The 14,247-nt window shown below is 42.0% G+C and overlaps 1 protein-coding gene across 1 annotated transcript in view; it reads left to right on the top strand.

Moving 5' to 3' along the window:
* Nucleotides 1-2,196: 2,196 nt before the first annotated feature.
* The window catches only part of clip2 (CAP-GLY domain containing linker protein 2), a 41,586-nt gene continuing 29,535 nt past the window's right edge, over nucleotides 2,197-14,247 (top strand). The window contains exons 1-3 of the mRNA XM_084074718.1: nucleotides 2,197-2,688; nucleotides 4,331-4,557; nucleotides 12,557-13,056. Coding sequence (XP_083930844.1) covers nucleotides 4,443-4,557; nucleotides 12,557-13,056 — 615 coding nt within the window. The 5' untranslated portion in view covers nucleotides 2,197-2,688; nucleotides 4,331-4,442. The remainder of the gene's footprint in view (nucleotides 2,689-4,330; nucleotides 4,558-12,556; nucleotides 13,057-14,247) is intronic.

The following is a 14,247-nucleotide window of genomic DNA, read 5'->3' as shown; positions in this document are numbered from 1 at the left end:
ACTAAATACTAATAAAGGTTGTATATTTTTCTTTTCTTCTTTGTTTGGAGTCCTGCCTGTTAATCATTACAGCAGGGTTACATTGAAAATGATGGAACATATGCTTCATCTCTCATCTGTGCACGCAGGTCACATTTTGTAAGTAAGGTCATGAAAATCTGCAAATATTCCATCAATAAATGCAAAATGGCCTCGGAATTTTATCAAGCATGAGGAAGAACTGTTTATTTTCTGGCTGGAGTAAAGAGGGATTTATGGCAGATAAGACTGTGGATTGAGATTCTCAAAGAATAATGTGTTTCTCATGAGATCAGCCACGTCTGGAATGATAATTTGATAGGTCACAAATTTGAAGCACTGGTTGGATCAACTTCTTCAACTTCTGATTCATTTCCATCAAGCGAATAAAAAACGTGTAACCGTGTTTATACGTTATGGGGATTTATTTTTATTTGTATGTTTAATGTTTTATTTATACACCTGCCACTTGCCAAACGAATTATGGGCAACAATACTCTCCTTTCTGTGAGTGGTGGTTGGAGACACAATTTGTGGTTGTGTTACAACAACAACAGTATTCCTATAAAAGGAAGGTTTTTGTCATTACTTCCTGATTGATTGATTTATTGAATACTAAATTAACAGTTTGCACAAAAAAAGCACAGAAATTACAGTCCATACAAGGTCTGCTAAAAGGATTAAAACACAAGAAAGCACTTTGGCTTGTTCATATTGGGGTCCAGGTATTCAATTCATCCAAAACATTTAATGACAGACAATACAATACTGTATACTGACTGTTGGTTGGGGATTTCACATTTAGTTGGCATAGCAGCACGCTTAAACACATGGGTCATCATTCATTACACTATTCTACTTCAACATGGGGGTATAAGTATAACATTATTAAAAAGAAGAAACAAAATCACGTCATCTCTCAGATTCACATGGGCAACGCCGCTGTCCAATGCAGCGTTAGAATGTCATCTGCATCCCATAGCCCGGAAGCAGGGTCACGCTGTGATTGGCGAGTTAGTGTGCGCGTGTGTGTGCATGCGTGTTCATTCGCGCGCGCGTGCGTGCCGTGCATGCATGCACGCAGTCTAGTTGTCTAACCAGTGGTTCTCAACCTGTGGGGTTGATTATTTTTTTTTGGTGGGGGGTCCCCAGATGACAGTAAAGTGACAATTAAAATGTTTAATACCTAAAGAAATTGAATTAAAAAAGACCAACTGCATCAAACATAATCAACAAACTTGTCAAACATTGGCCAAATTGTCAAATAAACTAAGAAAGAGGAATTGTTTTTGATAATAAATGCCTCGCTTGTGAGCTTGTAGATCTGCTATTTTCACAATATTGAGTCAAACTAAATAAATGTAATGCCTCAACCCTCAACTCCCAAAATGAATTGATTGATTGAATACTGATAAACAGTTTGCAAAGACAAGCACAGGGAAGTACAGTTCAATACAAGTGCTTGTCAGGGTGGGGGTCCCCAGTTCAAACATGATGATTTTGGGGGGTCACAGCCTGAAAAGGTTGAGAACCTGAACTAGACAACATCCCCAGATGATGACAGGGCTGAGAGAGGTCTCCTGAAACTGTATAAATGTGTTGTTCAACTTCTGTCACACCTGTTTATTATAAAGTTTAGTAATATTTATTTACTAGATTAGGCTGTCAGTCGTCAGCTGTAGCGCCGAGCGTTTACTAGCCAATCACAGCGTAGCCGTCCCTCCGGGATATGGGATCTGGACCCTATCCTCCAGAAAGCCGGTTTGGATTGGGATCCATGAGAAGCCACACCCACAAAGTTCTAAAGCAGATAAAGAAAGATGATGATGTTTTGACTTTCTTTATACACGGTCCAATGGGTTAAAAAAAGAAATATCGACCGGTAAGCTCTATGATGAAATGTAAAGACATATGTTAGGTCTTCAACTGCCTGGTTGAGAAGAAGTGCCCACGCCACGCATGCAATGCAACCGGCCTCTGTGTGTGTGTGTGTGTGTGTGTGTGTGTGTGTGTGTGTGTGTGTGTGTGTGTGTGTGTGTTCTCATCTTTTCCCCAGGAGGGTCCAGTCACTTCCTCACAGCTCTTTGTTCGGTCTAGCAGCCAATACAGTGGGTTGAGTCACACAGGGAGGCTACAACAAGGCTAACCAACCCTATGCGTATATATAACGTTTATACAAACAAACAACGACAAGATCAGACATTATTTTAGGAATCCTCGCCTGCTACACGGTCGCTGGTACCCTTTTTTTATTTATTAAAGACACCCCCGAATGTAAAGTTCGCCGTAGTGTTGCTGATGCTGCGCCTGCTGGACCTAATAGATGTAGCGTTGTTTACTGGTCATGTAACAGTCATAGATTAGGGATCTAGACATTATTGTCCTTTTAGAAAGCATCCTCCTCCTCATCATCATCCTCCCATCACCCAGATGAGCCGGTAGCTGCCCGTTGAGCCGCTGACAGACAGACAGTAGTGCGGGTCGCATCATCCACTCCACTGATCCACACACACTCTCCCTTTCAGTATCTGCTCAGCATCCATATTTGCATCCCAGCCCAGGGAGTGGCAACCCTCCTCCTAAAAAAGCGTTCCATTCCCTGCAAAGACAAATTGAAAGTTTCCCCGGTTCTCGATCACCCTCTTGGCTCTTTAGATTTCGCAAAGGAAGGTGAGTATCTTATTATTTATGCTTATGATTTGTGATGTGATCGGTGTGTCTCAGGGTGGATGTGAAGGGCAGTCTATTAGACCACGTTGCCGCAGTAGCTGCTACAACAATGGATCAATCTGGCGTTGTCTTAGATCTGTTGTTGAGGTGCGCATTATTCTCACACAAACCCGTTAGAAATCTTATTTCTGTGAAATTTAGAGGTTCCAACTGACAAACTGTTTGTCATTTAGCCTATAAGCATTAGCCTATTTGAAAAGACAGTAGCTAGCACTCCCACACTTGTGTTTGATATCATTTTGATTATGTCTAATGGGACTGATTTGCTCCAGATGAGATTTTTTTGTTTATGGTTGTTGATGTGGAAGAAATGTGGGTAACCATTGCAGACAAACTGTAGGAGGATGAGGATGCTGGTATGATGTTACATTCTGCGTGTTATGTGCCTTTTATGTCTAAATTGTGTAATGTTGTGATTTGTGAGACTTCGAACATCATTTAGTCAATGGCCTTAAATGAAATTGCTTTTATTTGTAGGCCAAGGTCCAACTGGACACACAGGCCTGTTATGTCTATATTACAGGCATACACTGATCTGTCAAAATGTGACCAAAATACAGTGAGGGGGGAAAAGGAACACAGGCTTCAATTTATTTCTACCAATCGTCTTAGCCATTATTTAAGATAGCCCAAGAAAGTGTCTGTATGAAGCGGTGGCTTGAATGTTATTGTTATTGTTAGTATTATAGTGGTAGGGCCTAGTCATATTGTTGTGAACACATGATGATGAAACCACCGACATCAATAGAGACATGTCACTTTTGGTACTGAGGTAGACCATATTACACTTGCAGTATGATGTATGATTTCCTGCTTTGGGTGGTAAAGCTCATTCACATCCCCTATGCCAGTAGTTCTCAAACTTTTTCATGCCAAGGACCCCTAAATTGATATGTATTTGGCTGCGGACCCCCATCTGAAAATATTTTGTTGCCAAGGACCCCCATACAAGATTTGTGGTGTTAAAAAAGACACAAATATTCAAACACTTTCAAAAGAATGTCAAGGTTTTTTTTAAATAGCTGAGGCATATAGGGCCCTGGGGGTCCCCGGACCCCACTTTGAAACACCCGCATTAGACCACGGACCACCATAACTCTCAGAGTTCAGCCACTTAAGGGTACATTTGTTCCCTAACTATCCATCATTTATCTGGGGACCCCCTGGAACCCCCTCAAGGATCCCTGGGGGTCCCCGGACCCCACTTTGAGAACCACCTTCCAATGCCAAGCCTGAGTTCAGGAGTTCAAACATGCAATCTGTTCACAAGCTTGCTCCTCCTACCTCCAGGCTACTGCATATTTAAATGCCCAACACAAAGGTGTTAGTGTAATATCTTCAAATAAAACTCCACGCCAGTACTTCTAATATGCTCGCTGTTACACCGATGTCTCCTAGATAGAATTTAACTTTTTCATGGCAGCCATATTGACATAACACTGTTGTGTAATGTTACTTCCTTCACAAGTGTTACCATTGATACTTCTCTGTTCCATGTACGGTAGCCTTTCCAGTGAACCAACATGCAGCACCATGAGCTTTATTCCTACATATTTGTTTCTCTCATTATCGTTCCCTACAGATAAACATGGAAGGAGAGAGCCATCATTCCCACATCTAGTGCCTGATCCGCAAGCCTTCCACAGCTGGGAAGAAGTTCTCAGCCCCTGGGCCAGCTCCCCAACCACTATAGAATGAATATGCTCAAGTCCAGTGGACTGAAGATCCCTGGCCGGGGGCCAAAACATTCCAGCCCTGTGGGAAGAACCTCAGCTGGAGGAACTTCCGGCCCTGTTGTCACTAAAGACAGTAAGTTACTTCTCTCTCACCCTCCTTGAACTGATGGGAAAGGAAAACTTACTCATACACATAGTTAGTCATGCTTCCATCTCTTAAGTGGAGATGCCTTTGAGCATTTAACATTTGTGGACTTTTATGGTTATGTGGTTATTTGACTTTAAGAGAATGTGTTCATAAGACTGTTTTGCTCAAATTTTACTGCCTCAGGCAGACTTTTCTGAAAAAGGCTAGCATTATTATATTACTTTGTCTTATCGCTTATAGGAATGGAACAATACATGGACAAAAACATGTTTATTATTTTTTGTTGAGTCTAAAAAGACAGCCAAACTACACATATCCTCAACTTTCAACTAAGCATACCCAAGAATATTGAAGTACACTCAATTGTGTTTGTATAGCACAATTTATATAAAGTAAACTCAATGTGCTTCACATTAAAATAATCAGCATTTAGCCTACCCCTTGAAGATAGGACAATATAGTGATTAGTCTTCATGGGAAGTACTTATCAAAGGGAGCAGGGCTATGACATGGTTCGAGTTAACTGAGGAATTTAGTGAGCAGGAAGGAAGGAGGGGGACACTGTGTAACAGTCATAAAAAGCAGCTGTTATAACAGAGAATTGTGCTTAATTTGTTGTAAATGTTACAGTATTCATAATGATTTGATTGCAGAGTATTAATTTGTAATGCAGGTTGCAAAGGGGTTAGTATTTGACTGAATCTGGCTTGAAACCCTTGTTTGCTCTTGACAGAAATGTTGAATTGTGTTCAAGTGTGTTCATTTTAGCATTCAGTGAGTGAATAGTTTGGAATATGGTTGTTAGTCAAATATGAAGAACATGTGGATAACATTGTATACATCTTTATTGATATAATAGGTATCTAGGCTAGTATGTGTCGTGATGAAGATGGTTTCATTTTCAACTTTAGAGTTGGGGTGAAACATGTTCAGAAAGGGGCTAGCTTCTGTCAGCTATGAATTCCTCCACTTTGTTATTTTAGAGGTCTATTTTTTAGGTTCTTTAACACTTGTTTGACTTGTTTATTTACTAAATGTTTTATCTCATGTAGTGCTTTTTTTTCACTTTAGTTACCAAACAAAAATTGCCTCAATAATGCATTCATTGTAATTCTCTCACTCTCAGTGACTGGCAACTTTCCATTCTTGAATTTCTCACACAAGGAATGAGGGAGTTACAGTTTAAGGGAGATGTGTCCTAGAAACCATAAGAGTGGGCCTGGGTCGTAGCGTGGCGGTCCAGGCACCCTCGGCTGCAATGCCAGCCTGACAGCGTGCCGCGGGTTCGACTCCCGATCCCGACGACCTTTGCTGCGTGTCACCCCCCCCACCTCTCTCCCTATTTCCTGTCAGCCTACTTTCCTATCCCTCTCTAAACAAAGGCATTAAAAAAAGCCCCCCAAAAAAACGTAAATAAATGTGCACGTTCGTCGTGCACGCGCGCAGCTATTCATGCACATGAATGCACACGCACATGTGTACGCACCATGTAGGTGCAGCATACAGGCAAACATCAGCCTCAGCGTAGAATTCAGACACGCAGTGCATTTGTTCATGTTTTCTGATTGGTTAGGTGAGCATGTTAACATGAAAAGAACACGATAAACGTTTATGAAACCACTGAAAACAACTATATTATTTTAATTCTGGCGAAAACCGGGACATTTTCGTTGTGAATGTTGAAAAAAACAGGATGTGTTTTAGAGATATTTGTCGGGACTCAGGACACCCAGCGCGAAACCGGGACAATGCCGGCCAAACTGGGAAGTCTGGTCACCCTCCTGCCCTGACACTTACCTGGCCTTGTACTGTACCTTTCTACCAGTGTTCTAGTTTTTTTCCGGAGGGCATACTATAATTATTCCCTCCCGCACACGCACGGCAGGTGCACGCGCACATACGTGGATGTACACGTGTGTGTGGTCGTCGAATGAAATAACCGCTCTATTGTTAAGTAGTTAATGTGTGAATCACTTCAAAACTCCAGCGGCCAACGGTCATTATCACCTCAAGACAATAGTCACACATAAGCCTTCACCTCAGACGCCACGTTATCACATGAACAAGGCTATTTGAACTGAAGTTTACATTCTTGCTTGCCCCCAGCCCCTCCTCTTGCGTATCAGATACGCTTTCTCTGACGTTTTTTGGATGGCTACGCTTGGCTACGAAGATTTTCTACGGTAGAACAGACCACTGCTTTCTACCCCATTCCATCACCTGATCTGGTAGTGTGGTTTAACCACTTAGTAAGTCCTATCAAAAAAATTTGAAAAAAATGTGAAAACATTAGAAAAATTGTGAACTATTTTGAAAATGTTAGCAATCTATTTCTTCTATTTCTTGAAATGTTTTGAAAATCTCTGCATGCGGACCTGCCCAAAATAGGGACGCCAGATTAAAAGTGGTTAAAGGGCAACTGTGTTGAAAGCTGACTTACTCTTAACAGAGCGTAAAGTTGGCTGTAAAGTGCCCTGTGTCATGAGTTAGAACATCACAGAGAGGCTCATTCCCACTGTGAAGCATAACAGTCACAAGTTGTTACGGTGGAACTCAAATGTCGTTAGACACAAGTAGAGACAAGGGTTTTCAGAAGAGGGCCGAACCTTTCTCCCTCTGCCACTGACTAGGACTGGAATTAACACCTACTGAACCCATTAAGACCTGAAGCCGATTCTACAAATGTCTTCTAAATCCCAACAGTTTTCTGAAAAAACGTATGTTTCTATATCAGTGGTGCTCAAACATTTTCATGTCAAGGACCCCCAAACTTATATGTATTTGGTCGCTGACCCCCATCTCAAAATATTTTGTTCCAGGGACCCCCAGAAGCAAAGATTAAAGTTAAAAATATTCGCTTTAAAACAATATATATTCAAAGATTTGCACGCATTTTCACGATTTTTCAAAAATAGCAGATCTACAAGCTCATAGCGCGGCACTCGGTGCCGCGCTATGAGTTTGTATATCTGCTATTTTTGAATAGCCAAAGTGTAAAATAATGCTTTTCAGCTCAAATCAAACTCAGGTGCATTCCAGGTCTTATTGGGTTAATATAGGGTTTTACATACACATAATGCTGTGCACCAGGGGCTTGGAGTTTTTCATACTTACAAACATGACATTTCATCCATGTGAAGGACGGTGACAGGCACTGTGTATTGTAAGGGTATGGAGAAATTGGCGCAGTCTTTCCCAGTTATAAAAATAGAGACTTCCATACTGTGGAGGTGAAGTAGATGTGTTTTTTTTTTGCAAAGATATCATAGCCACAATATCTACACAGCAGTGACTGTTCCTCACCAGGGACCAGGTTTAAAAAGGGTCAGCTCTCTTTGTCTTGTCTTGGCTAGGCTACCTTGTCTTGGTAATAATATCTTAGCACTGATTTCTCAGTCTTGCTTCTCTAAATATGACAGACAACATTGAACAATGTTTACCCACCGAATAATTTCAAGAAACTATGCTTGTCTGCCACAGCCTCGGTAACACCTGTGAATTAAATAGAATACATATTGAGCATAGTTTTTTACTAAGTCACGTAAGATCTAGTGATAACTTACATAGCTGTAGCTAGGTAAGTATGTAAAGTATGCAAGAATGAAATATTTCCCCACTCTTATCTCTGACACCTAGACCTCACTTGAGAGCATGCTGTACTCCCATATTTTGCATTGAAATGCCCAGTTTGTTTCTGGAGACCTTTTTTATTATTTCTTTGACTGATAAATAGCCATTAGATCGCAACTTGTCCTTAGGCAAGGCAAGTTTATTTGTATTGCGCAATTCAACAACAAGGCTATATTCAAAGTGCTCTACAAAAACATTAAGTATTAAAACATCAAGACGCCAAAATGAAGACAGCAAAAATAAACACATTATGAAATAACATTTGAATATATTAAAACACAAAGCCCACTTGAACACTAGCATCCCTATTTTGGGCATGTTTTTTTTCCTGCCTTTATTTGAGAGGAAAGTAGGCTGACAGGAAATGGGGAGAGAGATGGGGAGGTTGACACACAGCAAAGGCCACCGCGATCGGGAGTCGAACCCGCGACACGTCGTAAGACTGGTTTACCAATCTACTGTATGTGGTTTGCGCCTGGACCACTAGGCCAGCGGGTGCCCCTGGGCATGTCCTTTAAAAGGAAAACCCCCTTTTCTCCCCAATTTAGTCGTTATGCCAATTGATTCTTCCCCACACACTTGCTGTGTTGTCACTGCTGTCGTATCCTATTGACTCACCTGCCAGTGAGGAGACTCCACCGGGAGGACGTAGAGCCTTCGTCCTACTCCTCCCGCCCAACACGCTGCCCGAGCCCTTAGGATTACGTACAGTGACAATTATTTTTGTCACTGCCTGGCTTCCCTCCCCCGAACACGTGTAGATGCTCGACAAAGCCGGATGCACCACGGTGGATTCGAACTCACAACCTCCGCGGTGGTGGTCAGGCACTTTAGCACTGTGACACCGAGCGCCATTCTGGGTATGCCTTAGGTGAACATTCGACAACATTATTTGGTGCAGAGGGAAAAAAAGGGAGGGGGCAATGTATTGTACAGACCCCTAGTGGATGCCGGTCAACAAAGTATATTGGGTTTAAGTGGTTAAGTAGCCTCACATTGACATTTATTGTTCATTTTTTAAGCAATATTGTAAACAAAACTATGTTTTATGTTTTTTTCTAAGTTGCATTATTATATTACTTCTTGCCAAAAGGTCTGCATTACATTGGACAATAAAAAAACAAATCAAAAATAAAATAATTAGCTTGATTGAGCCGTAGTGGCTCAGGAGTTGGGGCGCCATTCTGGGAGCCGGGAGGTTCCCGATTTGATCCCCGGCTCGGCTCCTGGCTGCGTGTCTTAACTGTCCTTGAGCAAGAGACTGAACCCCTAACTGCTCCCAAAGAGCAGGTTGGTGCCTTGCATTGTTGACCCCTGTAACGGTGTATCTGTTCCAGTGAATGTGATGGTGAATTACATTGTAAAGCACATTGAATGGACTAGAAAGATGCTACTGCATATAAATTAAGTCCATTTTAGGTCTGTTATTTCCCTCTGTACTGGTGACGGTTCAAGTGTCAGCCATGTACAGGCACCAGTGTTAGCCACACACACACTAGGGGTGTTAGAAAAAATCGATTCATGTTAGAATCGTGATTCTTATTATCAACGATTCAAAATCGATTCAAAATTTCCAAAAATCAAAATGAAATGTAAGCTTACCATAATCACAGTAAACATTATCATGTCTTCAGTCATATTCAAGGGCTTTTTTAAACTAACTCCAGTCACTTTCAGTTCAGCACAGCTGAGGTGTGTGTCACTGTCCAGCTGACACTCGTTGACACTCGTTAATGTTACTTATATCAAGGCAATTATGTTGTGTTTCTGCATCAAATAGAACTACACCTAATCTAAGAGTCCATCAAAGCCAAGATTTTTTATACGAACCTCTCTGGTATTATATATTTTAGTTTGAGCTGTCAGAAATAACTAGGCTACACTTGGTTGTTAAAGTCAAGATGAAAACAATATAATAATTTGGATTAAACTGATTTTTAATCGAATCGTGACCCCAAGAATCGAATCGAGAACCGTGAGATAGCAGACGATTCACAGCCCTAACACACACGCATGTTCGCACGCGCGCACACACACACACACTTTTGAAAAGACAGGGGAGGAGATGCATAACGTCACGGCAAAGGAGAGACACAGAAACGATCAGAAAGGATCAGAAAAGCATACAGACAAGCGGGGTGGCGGGTGTAACTAGAGTAGCAAGGCGGACGGGGGGGGACGGGGGGGGGACGGGGGGGGGGGGGGGGTTTGGGGGGGAGGAGGGAGGGAGGAGGCCGTGCAGAGCTGTGGAGGAGTCATTGTGCAGAACTGGTGAATAGTGGAATTCAGAGGACGGTGGGAGGTGGCTAGCACACAATAGTGAAAGTGAGGGCTGTGTTCTCAGCCCTCTTCCTCTTGCCAAGGATCCTTTTACCACTGCTCCTCTGTTGCCCCAGCAACCACTCACTCCGCATTGGGTTAGCTCAAGTTTTTAGCCAGTGCGCTTTTTTTTCTTTTTTTGCTGACCAAGATCGTGTTTTTTTTCTATTGGTGGTTCAGAATGTACTCCTTGGGCCAGCGGTGTCAGATACAGTATGCTGTCATTGAGTGTCAAATCTGTAAACAGCCAGCATTCAGTTAATTTCGTCGTTTCACCCAGACAGAGCGACGGACGCCTTTCTACCTAATCGGTCTTCCTCAGCGTTGTCAAATATATAAACATAAACACACAGACGTGCATTCAAACGCACAAATGCATAGTTGTACACAAGCACAGTGCTTGTGTACAACATCCACTATTTCTATTATTTGAGCAAAGATGAAAACCGAATAAATACAAGCAATATATAGTAGGTAAGCAGAAGCCAGGATATTACTACTTAAAATGTAGTATAACTAAATACAGAAAAATCTAATAAAATCAGTAAGACAAACCAAGAAGCAGCTAGTACACTTTTAAAGCTGTATTGTCGTGCAATATTTTGATAGTCACAAGGCCTGAAAATAACCTGCCATATGAAGGTTTCAGTGATGACATTACAACCAATAGCTGCAACCAATAAGTGGAATTAATTGCAGTCAAATGAAACTTGAGTTCTTCTTTGAGTTAAGGCCGGGTTATACCAAATCCTAAGTTATTTGAAGGAAGTCATAGAAGCAATTAAAAACAATTTGAAGCATGGATCAAATGTAAGTCAAATATGTGGTCTTTTCATGGTCTTGTTTCGTGGTCTCTGCCACAGGACGTAAATGGGCTGTCCAGGTCCGGCAAAAACAAAACTAGCGTGAGCTTAAAGCTTGTAAATGTATCCACATTACTATAAAACACACGCCTTTAGGGCCTGGTTGCACACTTGTTTGATGCATGGTTGTTTATTCAAAACATCAACAACAGGAAATGACCAGCATACCATTCCCAAATATGCACTGTAGACAGTATGTACCTGAACACATAAAAGCTGTATTCTCAAGCTAAAACCCCCTTTAAAATATCTTATTTGTTCTAGTTGGTATACATTAGCATTTATGCCAATGAGTCTGACATAACAACATATGGGAGCAATTGGGGCATAGAGTGCAGACATTGGGGCCCCAAGGCCCATTCTCAGGGTGTCACAGTGGCACCAGCTATGTTTGTACACACATGTTTACGCACGCACGCACGCACACGCACACACACACAGACTTACAGACACACTCAAATACATGCACACACACACACACACACACACACACACACACACACACACACACACACACACACACACACACACACACACACACACACACACACACACACACACACAGTGCAGCAGATTGACTGCTGTTGGTGGTACAGTACATGCTGCAGTCCTGAGATCCGGCCGATTGTTTTGTTTTTCCACGGGACACCAGCAGCCAGCACACAACTAAGTATCCATCAGGCAATACCAGGGTTAATCATAGCACATCGGAGGCTGCAGCTCTCTGACCCATTTAGGAATGAGAGTAATGCCTAATCTCACATAAACTTGTGCTGTTGCAAAAGCAACACTGTTGTTGTGCTGGGTGTGCACCGTGACGTGGTGAAGTTGGGTGGATACTGGATAGTTTCAAGGGACATTCGGCAACACTTGGGATTAGGATGCTTTACACAGGTGTGGTCTAATTAAATTAATTTTGAATGTGAAACTTCATCAGATGGAATGTGAATACATTTTATTTCAGTTGCATACATACAGCACATGTGCTTAATTTCATTGCTATGACATTTTGGCTATTTAACCTGTATTAGAGGTTGACATTTTAATCCTGTTTCTTCACCAGTATTATTATTCAACTTTTGTGTTCCTTTTGTTTAGGCACTTAAGTTGCAGTCCCTTACTGTTCGATATCATTGTAACCATGCATGTTGTGTTGTTCTCTGTCTCCTCAGACTCTCCGCTGAAGGCCACCACGCCAACTAAGCTCTCTGAAGTCGGTGATGATGTTTTGGGGGACTACACAGTGGGCGAAAACGTCTGGGTCAACGGCGTCAAACCAGGAGTCATTGCCTACCTGGGAGAGACCCAGTTTGCTCCGGGACAGTGGGCGGGTGTCGTACTGAATGACCTAGTTGGCAAAAACGATGGTTCAGTGGGCGGGGTACGCTACTTTGAGTGCCAGCCCCTCCAGGGCATCTTCACGCGCCCCTCGAAGCTTACCCGACAAATGATGGGCGAGGGGAGCGACAGCCAATCCACTGATTCGCAGATGGGCCAGAGCCATCATGGGAACGGCAGTGCATCCACCGGCCAGCGGGTGGTGATGCCACTCAGAGAGGGCCTGCTCAACACCGGAATGAAAACAGGAAATGAGTCGGGTTCCAACATGTCCGACAGTGGTTCAGTTAAGAAAGGCGGGGATAAAGACCTTCGAATTGGAGACCGTGTCTTGGTGAGTTCCATGTCCTTAATTTCAGTGATAGGTCAGATGTTGTTGACTCAAGCTGTTTACCTTTTGGAGATTTATTTGATTTCATTTAACCCATTGAGACCTGAGGTAGATTCTACAAAATGTCTTCTAAATCCTAACCTATGTTACTATGTCAGTGGCGCTCAAACTTTTTCATGTCAAGGACCCCCAAAATGATATGTATTTGGCCGTGGACCCCCATCTCAAAATATTTTGTTCCAGGAACCCCCATGAAGCAAAGATTTGAGGTAAAAATGTTCGCTTTAAAAAATATATATTTGCAAAAATCAAATTCACGATTTTTCAAAAATAGCAGATCTACAAGGTCATAGCGCGGCACTCGGTGCCGTGCTATGAGCTTGTATATCTGCTATTTTTGAATAGCCTAAAGTGTAAAATAGTGCTTTTTAGCGCAAATCTAAAAATGACACAGATGCTTCTCTCAGTCTTAAAGGGTACATTTTTTTGCATCAGTTGTGTATAGGTATATGTGTCTGGAAACTACTGTCTGGAATGTGCAGTGCACCTGCATGCTCGCAGAGGGAGGGATGAGCTAGCACCCACCCTTAACCCAAATTTTTCTAAATCTAATTGCAGGATGGACGGATCCTATTGATTTTGGTGACCCCATGGCCTTTCTAGTGAAGTCTGCCTCTAATAATAATTAACCACAACAACCCGTGGGGGTAGGGCTTCCAAATTGGCCCAAAACAATTAAAAAATAACAACAATGGAAGCTCCTTGAATGCAGCAAAGCATGTATTAAAGCTAAGCAGTGCCCAGTTCATCCAGCACCTTAAAATCAACTTTCAAGTGACACAGAACAGGCTTGTTGACATACTGCACACATGCAAAGAAACCGTTAAGGAGCAGCACAGCCTATTGGGGCAATAATATAGTATAAATATAATATAATATATAAATGTAAGTAAGCTGTGTACTTAAAGAGTGCAAAAAAAAGATGATGGTGAGATAAGAACAAAAACATAAGACATTTATGAAGCCTAATATCTAATCTTCCAGTTTCAAAGTTTCTTTATTCTACAAAAGGCTAGAAGAAAAAGAGTGTTTCATTGAAAGTTCTGTATCAGCCTGAATGTCCTGGACCTTTTATAGTAAAAAAGAACAAAAAATAGCAGATGTACAAGTTCACAACACGTCGCACGTTCATCA

Source organism: Gymnoscopelus microlampas (genome assembly GCF_963454915.1).
Source record: "Gymnoscopelus microlampas genome assembly, chromosome: 12".
Classification (NCBI taxonomy): domain Eukaryota; kingdom Metazoa; phylum Chordata; class Actinopteri; order Myctophiformes; family Myctophidae; genus Gymnoscopelus; species Gymnoscopelus microlampas.
This window is presented reverse-complemented; position numbering and strand designations above follow the sequence as displayed.